The sequence below is a fragment of the Rhagoletis zephyria genome, unplaced genomic scaffold (assembly GCF_001687245.7).
Source record: "Rhagoletis zephyria isolate East Lansing unplaced genomic scaffold, Rhagoletis_zephyria_1.1 Rzeph_scaffold_01289, whole genome shotgun sequence".
In the NCBI taxonomy this organism is placed as follows: domain Eukaryota; kingdom Metazoa; phylum Arthropoda; class Insecta; order Diptera; family Tephritidae; genus Rhagoletis; species Rhagoletis zephyria.
In genome coordinates this window covers 1-23936 of record NW_016158373.1, presented here as the reverse complement: position 1 = coordinate 23936, position 23936 = coordinate 1, and the positions used below count along the sequence as shown (strand labels likewise).

General features: G+C 36.2%; 2 protein-coding genes across 7 annotated transcripts in view; one reads left to right on the top strand and one right to left on the bottom strand.

Moving 5' to 3' along the window:
- Window positions 1-2392, top strand: part of app (Palmitoyltransferase app) — a 68465-nt gene extending 66073 nt beyond the window's left edge. For all 4 annotated transcript variants that reach the window (XM_017616865.1, XM_017616866.1, XM_017616867.1 and 1 more), the window contains one exon: window positions 576-2392. In XM_017616865.1, coding sequence (XP_017472354.1) covers window positions 576-1642 — 1067 coding nt within the window. In that variant the 3' untranslated portion in view covers window positions 1643-2392. The remainder of the gene's footprint in view (window positions 1-575) is intronic.
- Window positions 2393-10623: 8231 nt separating this feature from the next.
- LOC108363498 (uncharacterized) lies at window positions 10624-22554 on the bottom strand. 3 transcript variants are annotated; one of them, XM_017616869.1, is made up of 5 exons: window positions 22156-22510; window positions 20861-20995; window positions 12475-12987; window positions 11232-11413; window positions 10624-11160 (listed from the first exon to the last, which is right to left on the bottom strand). In XM_017616869.1, exons 1-5 carry the CDS (start codon window positions 22271-22273, stop codon window positions 10945-10947), a joined length of 1164 nt encoding a protein of 387 aa, XP_017472358.1. In that variant the 5' UTR covers window positions 22274-22510; the 3' UTR covers window positions 10624-10944. The 3 variants fall into 3 exon arrangements, 2 of the variants coding, with proteins under 2 accessions (XP_017472358.1, XP_017472359.1); XM_017616870.1 differs by having other exon boundaries at window positions 11051-11182; XR_001847629.1 differs by lacking the exons at window positions 10624-11160; window positions 11232-11413; window positions 12475-12987 and adding exons at window positions 19396-19646; window positions 19709-20210 and having other exon boundaries at window positions 22156-22554.
- Window positions 22555-23936: the final 1382 nt, after the last annotated feature.

The following is a 23936-nucleotide window of genomic DNA, read 5'->3' as shown; positions in this document are numbered from 1 at the left end:
TGTCACCTGAATTACAAAAGGCTGTAACTAACAAAACGTCCGAAATTCCCTTTTCATAATCATGATGCATTTCATCGAACTACAAGTACCCCATCCCTTCATGCAAAAAAATTTTCTAGTTACGACATTTTGCAGTTCAGGTAACGATATGCAAATGTGAATTTCGTTCCACAAAAATTATTGAAATTTAACAAGGGTTTACTTAACTAAATATAAGGGCATGTGGGTGGAAACTCGCTTGCTAACTGAGCACTGTGATTTCGGCCCTTTCTTTGAGGGGTACTCCAATCATTAATTGGATTTGACTGGCTTTTGGAACATTTTGCTTCTTGTAATTATTTTTTATTAATGTTAGCTTCTACATTTTATTTTGCATTGTTATAGTTACATACATATGTATATCAATTAAAAACAAATTAAAATTAAAAAAAAAACACGAAATGAATAGCTTCAAATGTTTTAGTATGTACATATGCATAACACACACACACATACATACATAACATATTTGCATGCACATACATATTATTATATTAATATATTATTATCATATTTGCTCAACAAATGTTTTACAGGAAACTCCAATAGTCTTGCGCACTTAGTTGACAACGAAATTCCCCTCTCCCAAATGGACATAATACCGCAAACACAAACAGCACAGATGCAACGTCAATTTCGACACCATAAAGATCGTGGTGCCCAATCGAACACAATCTCGAATCCTCCGGAAGGTGACAATGTCATCAGTAATTTTGTTGATTCGAACGCCTGCAACGGCGAAGATGTTGTCGAGATAGTTGGCAAAACTGAGGTTGTAGCTGCTGTCGCAGCAATCGCTGCTACAAGTCTGGCTCGAGAACGCCAAAATCGCTCAGGCAGCTATAGTAACTTATTTCACGCAGAAAGTGGATCGATGAGCACCAACATCCATATTGACAATAGCCCAACCAAATTACCAACGAGTGTTTCGGCTATTGAACGCTTGGATAAAGAATCGCCCGATTATCCGCCGGGAGCGAGCATCTCAGACCTTTCGGTGAACATTGACATGACAGATTCTGAAGAGTTCGCGAAAAACACTCAACACGCTGCAACTACTACTAGTGGTGAGAAACAACAGTCGAACTTGGCGAAACTATTTTCACAAGCCGAAAATATGTACAGCAATGTCTCACAAATCGACACTAATGGATTAAAAGCAACAGACGCTAAAGACGACAATGAAGATCGCAACAACACCAGTTTACATGTGTACTCAAACCTTATGGATGAGCAGAAACAGCATAAATTGTCATTGCAAATGAGCCAACAACAGCACAAACAAATACAAATAGCACAACAAAGTATTAAACCAACCAGTGCAATGATTTCGTCCGCATTATTAAATGACGATCTGGACTTGGACGATCCAGTTAGTGCGTCATTTGTTGCACACGAAAGCGTTGATTCAAGTTTCACAGCTTCTAACGGTATTGGAGGCGGAGGCGGCGGTTCCACTACTTTGAATGGCCTCAATCGTTTGCGTATACTAAACAACACAACCATGATAAATACAGCACTGGACTTAGATAGCTTAGATGGGTCCAGCTTAGGAAACAACTCCCAGTCATGCTTAGTCAAAGGAGCACCTCCAATACCTTAACCCAATTGATACCCAAAACTTACATTCTAAGTATCATAATGATGGACTAAAGAACGTCAGGGCCTGCGAGTGGCCGATAGATAACTCGTAACAGCCTTAATTTGATAGCACCTTCAAAGATTGAGAACTACCAGATGGCTTGTTGGAGGTGCATATGTGCCACCTATGTAATTCTGATAAGTTCCTAACTCAAAATTGCACTTGATCCATTTTTTAAATACACGGTAAGCTCTTAAATGTCCCAATTACTGTTTTTACGCGGTTCGACAAATTAGTTCTACATTTCTACGCTACGCTGTGACTCGACGTCGTTTTTATCTCATCTCCATGCTATATTTATATATTTTTTGAGATGACCATTTTGAAGATTCACATGGACACTGTCATCTTATATACGATTTTTCCTTGTTTTTTTGCACAAGTTTTTTAATCCCCCAACAAAGACTTTTAAATTAGTAATTGCATATAAAAATTCAATTTATGATTACGTGCTGAACTAGAGTGGGCAAAGGTGGCATATCTCATAAAATATTAGTTAAACAAATAACCTTCCCCTATTAATTCGTTTTTTTTTTATGAATTAGTAGAATAACACATATGGGTATTTCCTGGGTTACGGACGCGACATTCGTACGACTTTAGAGTTAAATGAATCATACGAAAACTGAAGTCACTTGTAAAAAAAATTTGCTGTTGTGTAACTTTTATACCGTCCTTTGGTTGACAAAAAACTAGGTGCGCTTGGAACACTGAAGTCGAGAAAATCGATGAAAAGTAGCGCATAACGGACGCGACAAAAACAGAAGTGATTTCAGAGTACATGTTAAAACTAAGCAAAACTCTGCGAATCGTGTAAGGTTTTCCTTTATTAAACATTTTTTAAATAAAGTCTAATTATGGACCGTCACAACCAATTCATTTTTAATCAGAAGCAATTCGTTGTTGATTTAATTTTGAATTAAAATCTGGTAAGGGACGCGTCATGTCGGACGCGACAGATTTTCCCCCCATACAATATTTTTACTAGTAACAAACACATACTAAATTTAATTTTTTATTTAATTTTTTAGTTCTTCTCTCCACAGTTTCCCGTTTTCAAAACCTCTTTTCGCCATCTGAATACGAAATATAAAGTTATAAAGCCGTTTAAATTCATTTACTTGCATTTTCGGTTTACCTTTTTTGGGAAATGCCCATATGTTAATATGCACCAAGACACATTGAACAGGTAGTATCAGTAGAGCAGCTGATTTAATTTTATTTTGTCAAATTATTTGGTCTCGAAAATGTAAGACAATTTTAATTCCTTCTTATAAAAATTCTGAATTGTTAAAATCTATTTGCATGTGAAACCTTTTTCTATACAAAACTACTATTGAATGGCAGCTTTTGGAACGTTCGTCCAACTGGGCCTGGCACAGGATGGATCAAGGCTTCGAGAAGCAAACCAATTTAGTAAGAAAGAGAGTTGCAACAATTTTTATTTTATTTTTTTTTTTTCAATTTAAATTTATATATTTTTTTTGTATTCAAAAATCAGAACAGTTTTTGACACTTTCGATGTTGTTTTTACTCTAATGATACTACCTGTTTGATATGCCTTGGTACGTATGTAGGTATGAACCCAACAAGTAGATACCCAGCCAGCAAAAAACCGAAAATCGATTCGAAATGGAAAAAAGTGGATAAAATGCGGGTTTTTTGTTGTTTGAAATGACCCAAAAAAAGCCGAGACACGTAATATTGGGTCGTATATTATGGATCTGTATACCGTTTCTCCGGATCAGGTAATTTTACCAAGATATTTTCTTTTTAATTAAAAAACAAGTAAGAAAGTCTAAGTTCGGGCGGAGCCGAACATTAAATACCCGGCGCAAGTATTAAATATATGTTTTTCACCTTTCCGAAAGCTACAGCTACATGGTAAGTCGCCGGGGTGTATCGATTTTGAGTAAATTAGCGTCCTTAAATTTCAAAATATTGAAGTTTCAAGCATTTCAATAATTTTCAACGTTTTGCTTCTATGTGGCAAGCACAATAACCATGCCGAGTTTCGTAGAAATTGGTAGAACGGTTACCGAGATACATATACACTTAGGTCTCTTTGTATGCGGATTTGAATTTATGCAGGTTTTCAAATCATTATTTCGCAGTAGCGATTTTGCTTTTTTTAGAGTTTTTATTACTTTTTTTCAATGTGTAAGAGACAATGCTTCTGATAAATAATAGGTGCAATCCCGTATTCCTCGGACTCGGACTAGTAAAACTGTCAAGAAATAAAAATTCGCTCAGAGCGAGAGTAACATTGAAAAGTACAGGACTTCAACATAACCTCCAAATTTTGGTTGTAAATTTTTGCATATTTTGTATGTAAACACACTCAGCTCACACATTTAAATAACCAAAAATACTTTCAAATTCATTAGAATCCACTTAAACAAGTAATTAAATACTTTTCAACATGAATTAGAAGAGCGCACTTTCNAATCCCGTATTCCTCGGACTCGGACTAGTAAAACTGTCAAGAAATAAAAATTCGCTCAGAGCGAGAGTAACATTGAAAAGTACAGGACTTCAACATAACCTCCAAATTTTGGTTGTAAATTTTTGCATATTTTGTATGTAAACACACTCAGCTCACACATTTAAATAACCAAAAATACTTTCAAATTCATTAGAATCCACTTAAACAAGTAATTAAATACTTTTCAACATGAATTAGAAGAGCGCACTTTCCTTTTGTTTACAATTTGGTTGCCAAACACACTGCAGCTGATCGTTTGACACATTTTCTAGAATTTACCAGCAAAAAATTCTCGGACTAAAACTGGTAACTTCTGACAGAGAGAGAACCGTTTTTACTCTCTTTTTTGTCCTCTCAATAGTCAGAGAACCGAGTACGGGATCGATTTCCAGTAAATTCTAACTGATTCTGACTATTTCTGACTAGTCCAGACTCGTACGGGATCGCAACTATTGTGTACAATGTGCAAATTGATTTTTAGAATAAACTTCACGTTATCAAATAATATTGCAATTCTAAAACCAGTGAATTCATAAAAAAAATGTCATGTATTTTAGAGACGAAACCATTTTCGACAAGGGATGGCGCAAATTCGTTCAAAAATACATCATACCGTTTCGCTATCGAAACCATCAAGAAAGATAACAGGCCGCCGGTTGAGCCTGGGAACTTTGCTTGCTCATAAGGCGCTGCAGATTTAACCGCTCTAAACTTAAAAGTTTTTGGTAATTAAGTTCAATCGAGTCTTCCACGTCAAGTGCATGCTTTTTATGCGAAAATTTTGTTAGGTTAAGGGACAGTTTTTGTTCTGCGAAATTCGAGTTGCATACCCTCTTTTAATTTTTTTTCCTCTTTATTTAGCTGTAGTAAATTTTTATTATAATTTGTTGAAAAAAATTAAGGTAAAGTCCCCCTTACCCCATATGATAGAAATAGTTTTTCGCATTTACTGGCGAACGTGTTATTTTGAGTTGTGTCTGTTTTGAAGAACGTAGCGATATATATGTATGTATGTAGATACATGTGCATTATTTCGAATTGAGTTCAATTCGATTACATAAATAAGGGGTAAATGCAGCTTATATCTGTGGTCATAAGTAATAACCGCATAAGTCGACTTAAGAAAGAATTGAGTTATATATGCTATCGTTTTCTGCAACTACTATTCCATGTGTATGTGAAACTCCCATCTCGTTAGCTAGGCTATTAAAAAAGTTATAGGCGAAAATATTTTGATTTCTCCATAAGGTTAACATTACAATCCAAACCTTTAAAGAGATTTTTCTCGAATTTAGGTTTTTCGACTTAGCCGATTATTGCTTATGACCACAGATATTTTCTTTTAATTGTGTTTCCTTTATTAAGTTGTTAGTTTTTTAGATATTTTATAAATAAAACAAGTTGTCAAGTTTTTATTTCGATTTTAATATAAATAAAAAGAAATACCTATGTACATATACATATGCCCTACGTAACATGAACGCACAAAATAAAAGAAGATATCGACACCTGAAGGGAAGCATTCTTGAAAAGTTTTCTGAGATAGGGCGTTTTCGAGCTGGTAATAAATAGGTTGATCTTTCACTCAGATGTCGATGTGGAATATCAGCAAACTATGGCCACTCACAACATAAGACAGTAATAACAAATAACTAAGTAAATATCCATTAGATTTTTCTTTATAAATACTTATTACAGTTCGATTACGAAAATCTGAAGATTTTTTGCATGGTGGTTTACTGTTTGAAGGTTTTGAGGTTCATCGGAGGAAATTCAAAACTAGATTAAAAATTTTGCGCGGGTTGTTAAATCACCGCTCTTTTGAAAGAAAGGATGGTCAACGTTTTTCTACCTCAGGGGCATAGCCACAGATGCGGATCCCCGAGTCCCTCTAACAAAAGTTAAACTGTTGGCAGTCAGATGTACATATTATATATGAAATAATGACATCTAGGTATTTAAAAAAATTTAGGTGTTTTTCGTCTTGGTTAATGATACATTCTCCCAGGGAGAGAATGTTTTTCCCAGCATTGACGTCTCGATTCCAACAAGTACCACATTTTTGGCAAAATTGGTATCTGTGGGGCGATTTGGCCGTCAGGTCTACGTTTTAAAATTTTGCGCAAAGTTTGGTTGTTCTGAATTCATTAACTAACCATCAGAATGTATGCATGCCGTTGTTTTAGTGCTGCGATTAGTAACCGATTTGGTGTACGCCTATATCCGCGTATTGGCGAGTTCGCAGCAATCTCTGTTGATCCGATGCAGATTAACGTTTTCTCTTCTTTGTTTGGTACCAGTTGTTGCGCAATTTGGTTGCAGGCTTTTTGTCGGCAAATGTACTTCTTCAACTTCAGCCGAGCCACCTTTCTTTGCGAGAAAATTCGTTGCTTTTGTTCTAGTATCTCAAGTTCAAATTTACAGTATTCTTCAAATTTTGACGAATTCGCCGATAATTATATTTTTGTTGTTAAAACTTTTGTATATTTATATAGTTTTATTTTGCGAGAATAGAAACCACAAAGGTTTTGATAGTACGAATTTTTGATTTTCACAGGAACATTGTTCTGGATGCCAGCTAAAATGAGCCGACACCCAGGATCTAGCCCAATCATGTTGTCGTATTTTGTTCCGCGTATTTTTATTAGATCACCTTCACAATCGGTTTCATTTGGTTTCAGTTTTCTTTTTTTTTGCCTTTGGTTGCATGTTGTATTTTCTTTTCCATGTTGAAGGAATTTTAAAATATTTTCCAAATTCACTTTTATCGAAGGAAGGAAATGGTCCTTTGAAGAATTTTAATCGACACAATAGTTGATGAAACGCAAATCGATCGTATCTGACGTGATGTAAACCGTGTTTTAGTTGTGGTATTATTGAAACATTCTTTTTTCCTTGATTCATTATACCGTTGGAGGTTATAAAATAATTCGATGGAAGACCAAAATAGTTGACATTTTCTATTTCGTGTAGTTTATTGCCGTTCCATTTTAAATCGGTACGCATACGTTCAAGTAACGATTGATCTGGGATATTTTTGGTATTTTTTTTCGAATAGGTAGCTCAGTGTACTATATACCTTTTTTTTGGTCTTCTTCAAATTTGAAGTATTTTCTGAGCCGAGTATAACCGTGCATCCAAATATTGTTATGGAATATAGTCAGAAATTGATTCGCGTTTTCCACAAAAAAAATTCGACCGATACGAACTATCGTACAACTCGAGTTTTTTTCGCAGCATATTATACTCCTGGTCTATTGTATATTTTGGTTTCTTCTTTACCATCAAGTGGTAATAACAGTTCAGAAAATTTATGGGTTCAAAGTTTTGTTGTTCCCAACGTTTCATCAGTGTAAAGTGAATGTATCTTGATACCTCGACGAATAGAGACGACATCTCCTCCACATCCTTTTGTATTTGATCATATACGGCGTCATTTTTGCATGACGAAAAATTAATTTTATTGCAAATTCCCTCTAAATAAGTTTTACATTGCTCGCGGCTAACCTTACACTATTCAAAAAGAATTGACCGCATGCAAAAAATCTACAAATTACCAATTTTCGTTATTACATCACATTAAAAACTAATAAAACGAGCCATAAACTCGACTGTAACTCGATACAGATATGTGCAAAATACCAAGAACATAAAGTGCGAATTATTTCGAAAAAAAAAAAATAATAATATGCCGTTGGGAACAAAAAATAATTCCAAATAAAATAAGAGTCCGAAGAATTTTGAAAAACTGGAAATTAGCAATATACATATTGTAAATATACGGGCAGGTTCTAGAATTCACTTCCGAGTAAATTTCAACCCCTGCCAATTTGAATTCAAAGCGAACTTGACTCGAATTCACTCGGAAGTGAATTGCAGAACCTGCCGGATAGAGTTTAATCCATAGTAGTGTTTTACTTTCTTATTCGCTTAAATAAATAATTTAAAATTAATATAAGTATATTTTGGCATACGTTTTATGAAATTATGTTATCGAGTTAAAAAGTTAGCAACATTAATATAATTCAGAGGTTAAATGGCTGTGCCTCAAATACAGACAATGCGAACAAGGCTAACCGTGAGTGAAAGGGGCCTGGCTAACAATAATTGTACTTGTACCATTTTGTAATTAACTTCTAGTTTAGCTTTATTTTAATTGCTATAAGATGAATAAGGCTTAATATGAACATTCGCTATAATGCGGCCCGCAGATCCGGAAATAGCTGAAAGTTATGTAAAAGTATTTAAGATTTTATATTGATCAACAAAATGTTGTCAAAGATTGTAAATAAATAAGTAACCTTAAAAATAAATCAACCTGATTAGATATAAACGTTACGATTACTACTACTATTGAGCTGTTAACAAGTTATATTAGAATTGCAGAGTAAAAGATTACATAAATTCGTTACTGTGACTAGGTAAGAAAGTGGAAGAAACTATAATTGAATAAAGCAACGAAAATACACATCATAACACGTTTTTCATTCAACCTGAATATCTTTGTTGATGTCTAATCTAAGAAAATAAAATCCTTTAAATAATGTTGGCTGGCATGCGTTGTTGTTTTAGTAGCATTTATCCCCCGAATTGGCTGTTATTCGTCGTCCTCCCTGTCTGACTCTTCCATCTCGAGTCCTAAGAAGCTTGCGGTTTCTCTGGTTTGAACTCAGAACGCCTCCGGTGTCACCTTGCTTGGGTGTTTGGGGCATGCGAAAAGATGGACGATGCTGTACGGACCGTTATCGTCTCCTGAGTTTGTGTCTACTATCTTCGGATCAGTTCTGGAAATAGGTAAGAGGCAGCCTCCTTTCGTCGTGAATAGAGATGGAGAGTGCTGAGTTATATCTCGTTCCAGTTGATTAAGATGCCTCCTAACTACTAGCTATTTGTTTTGTTTCGAACGAATCCAACCTTTTATGTTTTATTAAAGGCACATACCTGTACAAAGTCTTATTTTATTCATTTTTATGCAAGTCGTATGTAGTATATAAAAAACTAAGAACATTTAAGTAATTGCTGAACCATTAATGAAAAGAACTTAAATTATAACTTATTTGATAATTGCGAGTAACAAATTTCAAATTATTAAAGCTTATTTGAAATGGGTAGCGCGTATATTTTCTATGATTTTTGAATGTTTCCGTTTTGTCCTGAAGGAGTTGTACTCAAAAAATGTACGCAAGAAACCCAAAGTAACACATCTAATTTCCTAACACTAAAGATATTTAGTTCCCGAATTTTGACAATATTTGGGAACTGTTACCAAGGATTGTGAACTATTACCATGGGTTGGTAATTATAACTAAATATATTAAAGCTTCTAATATTCATCTAGGTTGCACCAAATCGTTAATTTAGTTGAAGTGTTTGGTAAATACTAATAAATATTTTTTTTTTATGCATATTTCTACAAATTCCATTCAACTTAACGTATGGTTCATAAAAGGATGTCATTAAGATCTGCTCATACAGATAAGCTTTCTTTGAACAAATGGTTTAGCCATAGTTACCTAATCTTAGTTGAGGCAACCATGGTTTGGTTTGAGAGCGGAACACATTAATGCTTTTGAGCCACCCCTAAATAATGCTGAGCGCTCTCTGAGCGTTTGTGTGTTTCGCATACGAAGAGCGCCAGCTGAGCAATGCACACAGTCCCACTTATTGAATCGTTAGAATGTGCTTGCATGCCGACAATTGCATAAAAACGATTCGATGAATGAGACTGTGTGCGTGGAAATCATTGCTCCGCTACCGCTGTTCGTATATGGGTGAAACACGCGTGTGGTCACAGAGCGCTGAGTAAGCTATGGCATGTCGATCACTGCACTAGGTAGAGAAAGAAGTGCGTGCTATGACATGCCCAGACTTGTTGTTTGTCTCAGTTTCAGTTTGTTTCGGTGTGCGCATAGTTATTTAAAAATATAAAGTTTGATGCCACCCGGGCTGAATATATAATTCATGTGAATTATAATTTGAAAGTATCTATTTAGCCAAGGAAAAAGCAAAGCAGTATACTTAAACCAGCACTTCCAGCAGATATTGACCTGTGTTTTCGCACGACTGTTCCTGTTTCATCGTTTCTTTTTAGGAAATTCTTACCACCATATACATATGTATTATTTACACTAGTAGCTATTTATGTAAATATGTATGTATTTTTTTTTTTTGAAGAACTAGAAGTCTCAAGTAAATTGCAGACTTTCGTGAACTATATATTTATTTCGCCATATCCAACTATGCCACTTGGTCACTATAACCAAATCTTGGTAATTATAACTAAAACTTTTTCTGAGTGTGGTCCAAACTTATGCGGTAACATACATTTAAAAAAAAATCCGACGAATTGATAACCTTTCCCTTTTCGTTAAGTTGGTTAAAAAATTAAATAAGGTACAGAAACTTGTAATTTTTTTTATTAAAATGATCCAGGGCATTAATAAAATTAACGCAGAACGCGAATTAACACTCACTTGATGGGTTTAATAGAAATTTGACCTTCGCGCAAAGTTTGGTGGGCCCCGCCCTGTATATTGCAGGTCTTTACGTGCTCCATTAACAAATCTATATCTATTTGTGACATAAAGTGTTCATTGATGGTCTGAAATGAAACTTTTACTTTCTTAAAAATAAAGTAAACATTTTAGTTAAATTATTTCTTATTATATTTGTATGACAAAAATTTAATAGCCTTAGGTAGTACATAAATACATAGGATTCTCAATTTTACTATCGTTCTTACTCTTTTTAGTCGGTCACGCGAGAAAAAGGACTACACCTATTCTTGTTGAGTTTCCTCTAGATTTACAAATACATTTCGCATTTTTTCTAAGTCAGGTGGAGCTGTATCGGGGTTTCTTATCCAAAAGTGGTATGCCCGTTTATCCGTTTGTGTTAGGGGCTTAAAGCTTTTTGGATTCAATGCGTCCGCGCCTGTGATTTTTGAGTTATATCGAGCATACAAGAACACCCGGTACCGCCAGTTATCGAAAGTCTAGGAAAACCAATAAATTTAACTAATACGATATGAAAAAAAAAACAAATTTTTTATGTTATTCATTTCACCTGTTTCCACTCCGCTACGTGCTTTACAGCACCTTGTGGCACTGAGTTTAGAATATCAGCTAACTTTACCCAATATTGATCTAATATGGGGTCGCTCCGCCGATGTTCGTTTATAGCGGGATTCTGTTCCATAAAATTGACATATATTTCTTTTTGCTTTTTCGACATCCGCTCCTTACGTTCTGAAACAATTGAAATTATTTTTAAAAAGATGTAAAATTTTGTATTGATGCTACTGAAATACAGATGTAAGTATACAGAGTGTCGTAGACCATCCGTCCACCCCCTCCAAAAGGGAGGGAAATATTTTTTATAGAATAACGCAAAAATAGGGCCTACCAAAACAAGGATGCCTTATCCTTTTGTGGTATTACTGACTTCCGGTTTCAACAGGACGCACTCACTACATGTTTTAGACAAACCGCATGTTTTTACTGATAATAAAATTATAGTTTAAAAAACTAAAACCTCCCTATTATAATTGCCATTCGTACTGTCATCAGGTATGTAACTTGGGAATAGAAATCGCTGCATCTTTTAGGCGCATCAATATTACATAGCTACATCCCGAGCTAATAAAAGGAAGGTAAAAATAGGTAGGTTCTTTTTTTGAAATTTTTTGCTTTTACAACCTCTAAATGGCCTCTTAAAGTATTTAATTTTTACTGTTCATTGTTAATTAGTTTTCAGTTTATGAAGGATTTTCTTTAGAAAAAATTTAGTCGTAAGCGTCATTTGTCCACAATTTGGCAGCCACTGTGTATGAAATACGACAAAATGTGATCAAAATTTCAACTAAATTAACGACACTTTTTACTCAATATCTCGGAAGGAGATATACAAAAATGGAGACCACCATTTCTAAGATATTGATTAGTTTAATATGACTGCATCACTAACTAAATTTTTACTAAATTGTCGAAAAAATTTTAGTAAATATCTCGGACACTAAAGGAGATATCTAAAAACTGATAGCACCATCGAAAGACCTTATTTCAAAATATATAACTGCATGTGAAACTAAAAATCGTCAGGCGACGAAATCTACCAACCGTGTGAAACGGCCTTAATGCATTATTTTGCCTCGTTGTGTTTTAGAACTGTTTTGTTGTTTTTTTTACATATGCGTTGCATTATGTTTGGCCCGCTCAGCTCCGCCTCGAAAAGGGAGGAGGTTCAATGATTCTTTAGTAAGTAATTATGTATGTATGTACATATGTTTGTCTACGTTACCGATACATACGTCTAAAGCTATTTCCAGTATTATTCTCTTGCATCAGGGCCTCGAAATGTTGTTGTTGTTGGTGTTGTTGTAGAGCATATTCGTGTTGTAAACGTTCCAAGTGTAATTCTTGCTGGTGTTGTTGTTGCTGCTCTTCATCAACAGCATATTGTACATTCGATTTCGCGTGAACTGACATTGGTGGTGGTGGTGAGGAATCTTCTGTATCCGTGTTCGCCCCAGTCGTATTTACCGCGGAGTCATAGTCAATTTTTGGCTCTATGTCCATATGACTTATTTCACTCGTTGGTATATTCGCATGCTGAATGCGCATTTTTATGGCTGGAAGTTCATCGGCGTTCTGGGAGTTTTGCGAACTTGTGCCACTGGCATTGGAGCGTCCTCCAACTGCTGGGTGGTAAATGGGCGTACTTGTGTTTTCATGCATATCCAAAGAAGACTTTTGTACTACGGAGCAATGACATGTGGCACAGCTCCCAATTGGAGTGAAATTTTCTTTGCAAGGATCAAAAACTAAATGTGTAAGAAACATAGAATTAATTTTAAATTTAAAGCTACGACAATATCATATCGCTCATTTATTCATTCAATTGTGTCATAACTCAAAAACCCACACTCGAGATAAACGGCTTTAATCAAGGCGAATTTATACGAGGTCGTGTCACTGGCGAATTTCGATTACAACAACGACAACCATATGTATTTTGTGTATGGAGGGTGTCATGCCAAATCTCAATTCGCTCCAAAGTTTACATGTATTTTGTTGTTGCTTTTGATGGGAGTGCTGTCAAATCAGTAAAAGCAAAAACAAAATACATGTAAGGCGAAGAAATCAGCTGATTTTACAACACCACCTTGTATAAATTCGCCTTGGCTTTAATGTTTTGAACTTATGTATGTACATATAACTACTCCCATAGTAAAAATGAGTACATATCGTCACTACACACGAATAAAGGCGCGCTAGTGTTTTGTACAATAAAAGACGCTTAAAAAAACTTCGGCGAAGAAAGACGCGTAAACATAGATTTATATCTGTCTAAGGACTGTACACCCGCAAATATAGTCGACCGCGAAAATAAGTTTACGCGTCTTTCTTCGCGATCAATTATGTTAAGAGTCTTTCTTCGCTAAAGCTTTTTGGATGCGTCTTTTTTCGCGGTCAACTTTTGGGCTCGCGCCTTTATTCGTGTCTAGTGACGATATGTATTCTGTTTTAGTGATATACATATGTACTGGTAATCGATACAGCTATGAAACAAGGCGAATTGATATAAGGTGGTAGCGGTAGTACAAAATTAAAAAACTAACATATATTTTCTTTTCGCTTTCGGTACACAGATGCCAAATTTCAGCTATTCTTCGCTCAAGGAGGAAGAGGGAAAGAAAATTCCGACACGAATTAAAGCAGCTGTTCTAGCAACACCACCTTATATGAATTCGCCTTGGCTATGAAATTTTTACACAAGAGAGAGTACTTAACTCAATTTTTTTTATTTTTTGGATTATTACACTATTGAAGTAGATAAAAAGACGCTAAAATGTATGTATTTTATTGTTTTATCAACAGCAATCGAATTCAAATTTCAGAACAAACAGTTTAGGTAGTGTCAGATGAAATCGCAGTTTGATCAGCTGTTTAGCTAAATTGAAGCAATGTTGGATATTTCCAGTGGAGTTCAAATTTGGGTCCCACTAAAATTAAATACCGCCGCCGAAGAAGTAGTCGAATTTCGGCGAGCCTGAAAGAATAATTGGTACGATGAGGAATGTCAAGAAGCTTCAGAGAAAAAAGATGCCGTCTATAGGGGCAACGCGAGCCATGTGGGACCGTTATATGGAACTGAAGAAGGAAGCGAGACGCATTTGCCGTAATAAGTCCTATTGACTGGCAGAAGCACTGAAAGCAGTGGAGAAGAAAAACCCGAGCCCCCAGTCGATGACGATGGAGTCGATGTCCCCTCGCCTGACTATGATGAGGTAAGAATAGCGATTACTCGGCTGAAAACTAATAAAACTGCTGGAGTTGATAAGGTGCATGCATCAACTCTTTGCAGAATATGGTCAGATGAACGCATACCCGACGACTGGAATTTAATGGTGATTTCGTTTCTATCAAAAAATTTTGCCTTTTGATTGCCCCTTTCTCTTTTCGTGTTCGATTCTAAATTAAAGGCCAAAGGTGAGAAAATTGTGTGTTCGTTTCTTAAAATGTTGCACTCTTGTAAGACAAAAAAGGCACATTCTCTGCTCTGTGAAGCTTTGTCAGGGGAGATGGTTGCCCTGAAAATTAGATGGTTGTTTAAAACGACAATATTGTGAAATCTATGAGATAGACAAGAACAGGAAAGCAAAAATATGCCTTTTTACAGGGTTTAGTGTAACATCAAACACATTTTGCACCGGGAAGGGCAACATTTTTTGGAAGACAAGAAATCACCATAAGTGTGCTCTGCCCAATCCACAAGAAAGGCGACCCCGCCCTACGTGGGATCAGCATTCTAAGCATAGGTTACAAGGTCTTATAGAATTTTTATGTGAAAGACTGAAGCCCACCGTCAACGAACTGATTGCGCCTTATCAGTGTGGCTTTAGACCTCACAAACCCACCATAGACCAGGTATTCATAATACGCCAATTCTTGGACAAGGCCCGCGAGAATAGTATCTACACACACCGTCTATTTCCCAATTTCAAAGCCGCTTTCGACAGCACGAAGAGAACTTGCCTTTATGCCGGGATGTCTGAATTTGGTATTCCCGCGAAACTAATACGGCTGTGTAAAATGACGTTGCGCAATACCACCAGCTCCGTCAGAATAGGGAAGGGCCTCTCCGAGCCGTTTTATACCAAACGAGGTTTCAGACAAGGTGAGTCCCTTTCGTTTGATTTCTTTAGTCTGATATTGGAGAAGATAAGAGCCGCATAACTGAACCGCTTAGTTACAATACTTTACAAGAGCGTACAATTGCTGACGTATGCCGACCACATCGACATTATTGGTAAAAACAAGAGCTTCGCCTGTTCTGCCTTCTCGGGATTGGATAGAGAGGCAAAGCGAATGAGTCTGGTGGTGAACGAGGACAAAACGAAATATCTTCTGTCATCACACAAACAGTCAGAGCATACGCGTCTTGGCACCCACGTCGCTGTTGATAGTTAAAAGTTCGAAAAAGTAGACGACTTCGTTTATTTGAGAACCAGAATTAACACCAATAATAGTGCAAGCCTTGAAATCTAACGGAGAATCACTCTTGCGAACAAGTGCTACTTTGGACTGAGTAGGCAATTGAGAAGTAAAGTCCCCTCTCGACGTACGAAAACATCACTCTATAAGCCACTCTTCATGCCGGCGCTGGTGTATGGCGCGAAGGCAAGGACAATGAAAACATCTGATGAGGCGGCTCTTGGAGTTTTCGAGAGAAAGATTCGGCGCAAGATTCATGGACCTTTGCGCGTTGGCGATGGCGAATACCGCAGACGATTTAACGATGAGCTGTATGAGCTTTACAACGATAAAGACATTGTGCAGCGAATTAAAATCCAGCCGCTCCGCTAGCTAGGTCATGTCGTTCGAATGGACAGAAACACTCCAGCTTTGAAAGCGTTCAACGCGGGTTGCGATGCAGATAACGGAGGAAGAGGAAGGCCTCCTCTGTGTGGGAAAGACCAGGGAGTGAAGGACTTGGCTTCACTTGGAATTTCCAATTGGCACTGAAGAGAAACAAACGGCGTGCTTTGTTGAACTCGGCCAAAATCGCTTATTCGGTTTACAGCGCAAGTAAATAAGAAGAGAAGAAAATTAAGGTCCGCTCACACACACCCTAAAAATACAAGTCGGGGCTGTATCCATTGTAATCATATGGGCATCTTCGAAAATGCTATCGCTGAAACCAAATTCTACAAAAGTATGTAGTTGTTCAAATTATTTCGCACGTTCGTAGCTGTTCGTAGCTGTTCGAACTCAGTGATCGAGTTTTCGTAGATTTCACGAAAAATATACAGTGATAGACCCGATTATTATTGTTTCTAAGAAAACAAGAATGAGAAAAATCGACTAACTAATAATAAAGTAATGAAAGATTTGTTCGTGCAGTTTTGCTTCAGAATTATTATCTGGAATAGCTTGATCCTTAAATGGTAAAAAAATCTTTAAATATACCCTTTGGGTTTCCCATAAAACGGTGAGTGTTGGTACGAATTTGTAATGAGCAAGAGAAGCAAAACACATTATAAAACTTGTTTCAAAGTACGTATTTTGACCAAATAAACTCTATTGTTAATTATTGGAAATGGTTAAGTTGAATATCTTCTCGGATAGCCAAGCGGCCATTAAGGCACTCTCTTATAGCTATTGGCCTATATCTCTGATCAATACGAAATTACCCTAATATGGGTCCCGGGACATACGAGACATTTACGGAAACGGGGCAAGGTGCAAGCTCGGCACTGAATGTGTCCCACAAAAAATTACCGAAAGGCCAAGAAGAGGTGGAACTGTGAAGGATCGTACAAGATTACCCGGCTGTTCTGGGTGTCCTACGACCCGCTTAAGACCAAAGCTTTCGTTAAGAATGAACAAAGAAGATACCTACAAACTTACTGGAGTGTGCACAGGGTACTGTCGCGCTGGGGTACTTGCCGAAAGGATTGGATTACCCTTCAACAAGTTTTGTCGAAGCTGAGATGACCCTGGCTCAAAAGCGCCACAGTCGAACGCTTCCTGTGCGAGTGTCCTCGCTCGGCAAACCATTGCTGCAGAATATTTCAGAGTGCAGCTGCCTCTCTCTATATGACGTACTAAAATTCATTAATGCCGCCAAATGGCTGTAGGTTGTACGAGTTGAGGAATCAAATTGGCAAACTTACTAATAGCTTGCCACCACTTAAACCAATCAAACATTCATATGAACCACTATTAAACGGTCAGTGTTTCCATTTACACAAGATTGTGACTGTGCTAAATTGTAAGCCAATTTTATGCATAAATACATATGTATTGTATTTTGAAGTTAATTGTTTTCGTTATTTTCTTGTTAAAATACATTTGTTATTTATTTTTGTACCGGCGATAAAATATTAGGAAAATATTTTGAATTGCATATTTTACTTGTTTATAGCGCATATTTTTGAATTTTTTAATGCATATTATATGCGCATATTTTCGATTTTTAGTGCATGATATTCCGAGCCCTACTTATGATGTTATATTAACCCAACCCCTCACCATAGAATTAGATTAGTTTCGTCCTAGTTTTAATTTAAAGTACACGTAGTGGTTGGTACCTTTATATTGGTTGTGTTTAATGAAACCGAAAAAAGTGCAGAGCAGCTCAAATTGGAGCAGAATGGAGTAGCTGTCAAAAAAACAAAGAGCATCTCAGATCATAAATCTCATGAAACACTTTTCAGGCGGAAATTCTCAAAACAGTTGATTGCTCGACAGTTCAATTCGTCAATTGTAAAGTGTGTGTGTGTGTGTGTGTGTTTGCTTGCTCTAAGTTACTCCATCAAAAAAGCTGGTGCAGAAAATTGTGCTCTTAGTTGCTCTAGTTCCACTTAGCGCAGGCTCATGAAACAAAAAGTAGAGTAAGTTAGAGCAAGCAAAAGTAGAGTAAGCTAGAGCAGCTCATTAAACACAACTATATTACATTCAGGTATTATGGAAACCTAATAAACTACAAACTCCCCAGGACCTGAGTAACTGGTCCCGGCGACATCTGAATTAACAAGTTTTCTTTAACAGCGGTCGCCCCTCGACGGGCAATGGCAAATTTCCGCGTGTATTTTTGCCATAAAAAGGCTTCTCGTAAAATCCATTTGCCGTTTTTAAGCGGCATAAAACTGTAACAATATCAAGACTCACAAGCACAAATTGGAGAAGATGCTCGGTCCAACTGTTAGCAAAAGTGTAAGCGCCAACATATTATTATTATTATTATATGTTAACTACAAATTTTTCGAATTATACAAAGGCAACTTTTTTATTTTGTTTTATTTATTTAATAATCCTGAACTCGTTCTAGCAGCGCGACTCTGGATCTCGTCCTTTCAGATCGCCTGCCTGTAAAGTGGCATGGAGAAGAGGCGGCTTGGAGACTAGTCCTTTCCAACTTCCCAGTATCGGTACTGTGCTGCTCGCAATTTGGTCCATTCCGAGAGCTTCAAAAATATGATATTCTTATGGCGTTTTCGTTTTTACCAAAAAATGTTGCCCTCTCATTTCAAAAACGCCATTAAAATTTATGTAGATACTTATACATAAGCTATGTTATTACCAGAGCTGGGTAATTTATGATTATGATTACATATTTATTACGATTGCTCAATTGTAATCCTTAAATTACATACGATTACTTTATTTGTAACCATAAATGTTACCATTACAATTTAAGGACTAAGATTACTGTAATCGTAGTCATGAAATACATGATTACAAATACTGAAGTTGTAATCCTAAAAATTTCAAGATTACAATTACAGTGAAAATTACGATTACTAACACTTTAATTGTAATCCTAAAATATTATGATTACAATTAATGTAATAGTAATCAAGAAATGTTGATTGCGATTTTCTGATGTTCTGTAGACTACAGTAGTCGTAATCGTTAAATTTTAAGGATTAAAATTAAAATATTCGCAACCAAGCATGTTATAATTTTAATAACAGTAATCATAATGCTGAAAATTATCGGGATTACAATTACAGTAATCGTAATCCTAAGTAATCAAAAGATAATCGTAATCATAAAGTGCCCAGCTCTGGTTATAAATATATTAATAGAAAATTAAAAAAAAAACTGTAAAAGAAAACTAACGTTGCGTTATTTCTACATAAAAAAAAATCCTCTCTCGTCCACATAGAATATACACGTTGTTCTGTGAAAGTTAACGGCTTAAATTTTTTTATATTGTGTGTAACTGATCCAGCGAGTTTGTAGTTGTACCGGTAGTACATAAACACTCTATAACTCCAAGCGTCAAAAGTTTGTTTCCTTTCCTCGACATTCTTAACAGCTCCCTGAGGTACATTGTTTAAGATAGCCGCTAATTTAATCCAATGTGATTCCAATACAGAATCGTTTCGACGTTGGGCCAACATACACTGATTTTCTTTAAAATATTTTACATATACTTCTTTTTGGTCCTTCGAAATTCTTTCTCCGCGCCCTGTACAAAATTTTAAAATCCAATTATGTATTTATTAATAATAAAAAAAATAAAAAAAATACCCACGTCTAAAGCGATTCATTTCAGATGGGTGTTGCTGATAGTTTACTTTTTTAGGGTTAACATCAGTCTCGTCTCTAAATTTAAATGGTGGCCGTGGGCAAAATATCTGCGGGTTGTGGCTCTGCTCATCCTGGTTATCGTCAACTTTCATCTCATACTGTCGTTCGAATTCTCACTCACTCGGTTCTGTTTTGGGATCTGTACGCTCATCAGTAATTGATTGGAATTCAGATCTTGATACTTGTTCTGAGTACTCTTGGTAAGCACGATCCTTCTTTAGTGTTTCATAATTATTAGACAAAATGCCTTGCGCATCGCAAACTTTTATGACTTTCGGATACTTGCGTTGTTTGTTATCAAACTGATCTCCACATTCTTGTCTGTTGACGTTCAGGATGTGATCATTTTCGTGTAAACATATGGTACCGTCAGACGCCATAAAGCTTTCCGCTGAAGGCGAATGCATCATTCCGTTATTTTGTGAAACCTCACATAGATTAGCTGAAAGAAAAAAGAACATTAAATGTAAAGAACATTTAATGTAAATAAGTTTACGAACTTACTAGAGGCCAAGTGCAGTATGGTAAGCGTGAAGTTATTTATTACAGTAACAAATTTTAAAAAACCTTAAAAGTTATTTTATCTAAAACAAATCCCTATAAATATATTTTCATCCCAATCATAGCTTATACACATTTAATTAATAATATAACTATTATATTATATTGTCAGAGCCGGAACATACATTTCTTTATCAAATAGTAAATGTATGTAGGTACATAACGCTCATTTACATCAATAGTGTCATAATTCAAAAATACATACAGAGTTAATACTTATTCTATGTTGCGTAAAAATTTCATAGATATATCAATTACCAGTAGTTTACTAGTAGAAAATATGTATTCATTTTTACTATGGCCTCGATTTTGGTTCTTTAGAGTTATTACACTATTGAAGTAAATGAGCGATATACATATGTACATATAATTCCTCCTGGATATTTATTTCAATTCATGTAGACCGTTGTATATATACATAGATATACATATATATGCATACATATGTAGAGATAAAATAGCCATTTCTACAATCCATTACTACATTAAAATAAAACAATTAACCAAATGGAATATGCAGATTTAACTTACCTTGACCAATTTCTATAACGAAATTGGTAAGATCATGACGTTGAGCTAAATAGTGCAATAGCAACTCATCGGGAATATTGAATCCAATCTTCTTGTTTCGAAATTCAAAGTTATAAATTCCAAATGCTGCCCTCACTAGAGTAGAAAATTGTGTTTCATACTTGATTTAATAGCAAATAGTTGTACAAAATATCCCCGTAGCGAATATCATGCATTAGTCACTTAAGTGTCTTGTACGCCCACGTTTAGTCTTCAATGTCGGGTTTTTATGAAAGTCGTACATGACTTTTTCATACAAATTGTAATTTAGTCGTTGACGGCCTCTGCATGACTTTTTCATGCAGTGATCCATGACGACATTCAAGCGACAATGTCCTGCAATGGACTTTTTTATAAGTGACCACTGCAAGACATAGTCTGTTATAAGTCTTTGATAGGAGTACACCTGCATGACATTGTCAGATATATCGCACACCGTCTCCAAAAGAATCACAACTTAAAATTTGGCATTTTTGTGTTTGTTGTTGTAGCAGCATACAAGTTCCCCAAAGAAATATTTGCTGGAGTCACAGTCCATGGCCAAATATAAATCTGGGTTTTTCCGGTTACATAGACCCGATTGTCGTGGCATTTTTGAAATTATGCGCTAAAAATGCACACAGAGCTTTTACTTACCTTTCAGCAAAAGCTGGAGCAAATCTTTGTTATAAGTTGTTAATAAAACCTAAGGTAAAGTCGCCCTTGCCCACATGATTAGCATGTGCTACGAAATAGTTTTTCGCATTTTCTGACGAACGTATTATTTTGAGTTGTGCCTCTTTTGAAGGCGGTGTGCGATACGTCGTTTAGAATTCACAGCAAGGGCGACGATGTCGCATTCGTTCCCACGACAGTCGGGTCTACGTAACCGGAACGACCCAGATTTATATCTGGCCAAGGACTGTCACTCCAGCAACACTCCCCAAAAAGTCTTTGGGGAATTTGTATGCTGCTACAACAACAACAACATGTCGCATTCGTTCCCACGACAGTCGGGTCTACGTAACCGGAACGACCCAGATTTATATTTGGCCAAGGACTGTCACTCCAGCAACACTCCCCAAAAACTCTTTGGAGAGCTTGTATGCTGCTACAACAACAACAACAACATGCCACTAAATTCTCATTAATTACGATGTCACCAGTGACCATTTTCGCTACTGGGATTAGTACGTATGTATGTATGCATGTACATATGCGAGTAATTTATACCAGCAGTATTTTACCATATTCCAGAATATTATTATTTCACATACCAACATTCCTCAAATCCCAGATGTTCAGATTACGGTTTTCCTCAGGTACCCCAATCATCAGCAGCTTCTTGTTGTCACGGAATTGAAAAGGGATAATTATGCCCGACCGCAATACCATTTTGGTTTGCCTTCAAGAAGACTTTTTCTGATTTCTGATTTTTTTATGAATACTTTTCTAAATACGTCTGTTGCAAAATAATCTGATTGCTGTTTGGAAGGACTTTACGTTTTTGGTTGCTTGTTTTTCTCTTTACTTTTAGCATTTACTTTGTCATATCGTTCTCATTCACAATCCACAAATTTAACTTGTCAGATAGTGGATCGTAGTAGGTCTGTTCGATGAGTGCACTAAAAGTGTAGAACAGAGTATATATATCAGTTTAAATTATAAAAATTATCTATTCATTATTACGCTGACTACACACGAGGCAACCGTTGAGGCAATCAGGGCATGTTGCTTCTACCTCTGTCTCGTGTGTAGCATTGTTGCTCATAGAAATAAGTGTTGCCGCAACCGTTGCCCGAACTATATTTTTTTTATATTTTGTTTTGGTTGCCTTGTCGCTTGCCTCGTGTGTATCGTTGTGCATTGAGTTTATTGACTTAAAGCTCAGTTAGTCTAGACTTAACTTAAATTAACTTACCGTAAGAAATCATCAATTATTACTCTACACGTCAACTTAAGCCAAGAGCGGAAATATTTTGTTTTTGTTTTATCTCTTTCAGCTGTATACAAGTTCGCCGCCTAAAATGTCACATCAAAAAAAATCATGCAAACAAAAATGTTTGCTTTCATTTATTACAGATACAAAAACGAGAGTCTGACAAGCCTGATTCTCTCACCGCTCTCAATTTCCGTAAGACCGTAACTTAAGAACCTAAAATCTACAGGTTGTTAAGTTTCTTACGGTAAGTTAAGTTTTAACTAACCGCCAACACAGTTTCTCATATAACAGGTTGGTCAAAATATTAAGTTAAGTTAAGTTATGGAACATAGACTAACTGAGCTTTTAGTTCATTGAAAAAAGTGAGTGGAAAAAGTATTTTGGTAGAAAACAAACCCACTCGGAAAATAGGTAAGCACCTTGCGAGGTAAGCCATGTTTTCTTTCAGTTCTTAGTACCAATATTGTCATCATGGCCAATGTCATCTACTAGTAANGTAACTTACTTTGTAAAGCGGCTCAGAAGTATGTCTGATACCAAATGTACATTCTAAATTCCTACTTACATAAGGCGGCCATGCCTTTGTAAAAGTAAGGGACGTTCGGCAGGGAAATGGTAATGACTGCCAGGTGAAGAGTAAGTTGCTAATAAGGTATTATTACGTGCTCCTAATTCCCACTGGGAAATTTTCTCCCGCTTGTACATTTTACAACAGAGCACACACTACTGAGGTTGAGGTGTGTACAAAACAAGAAAAATAGGTTGCCTAACACGTTGCTTCAACGGTTGCCTCGTGTGTAGGTAGCACTACATTTTCTCGTTAATTTCAATTACGTTATTTAAAAATTAATATATTTTCCACTTGTTGATGAAAATTGGTATAGTATGATTTTTTTACTGAGGAACACCAAATCTCTCGCTATGCGAGAAAAAGTATGCTTCGTACTTTTTGCGGGATCTCGCATGCGTCGTTTCGGAAGCGAGATTTTCCAGCACTTGAAGACGGCCGGTTAAATTTTAGAAGTCGATGTTTAAAATATAGTTGAAACTGACATCGATGAAGGCGTCAAGTTAAGAGCGAAATACACCACACAAGCGGTTTGACAAACCAAGCGA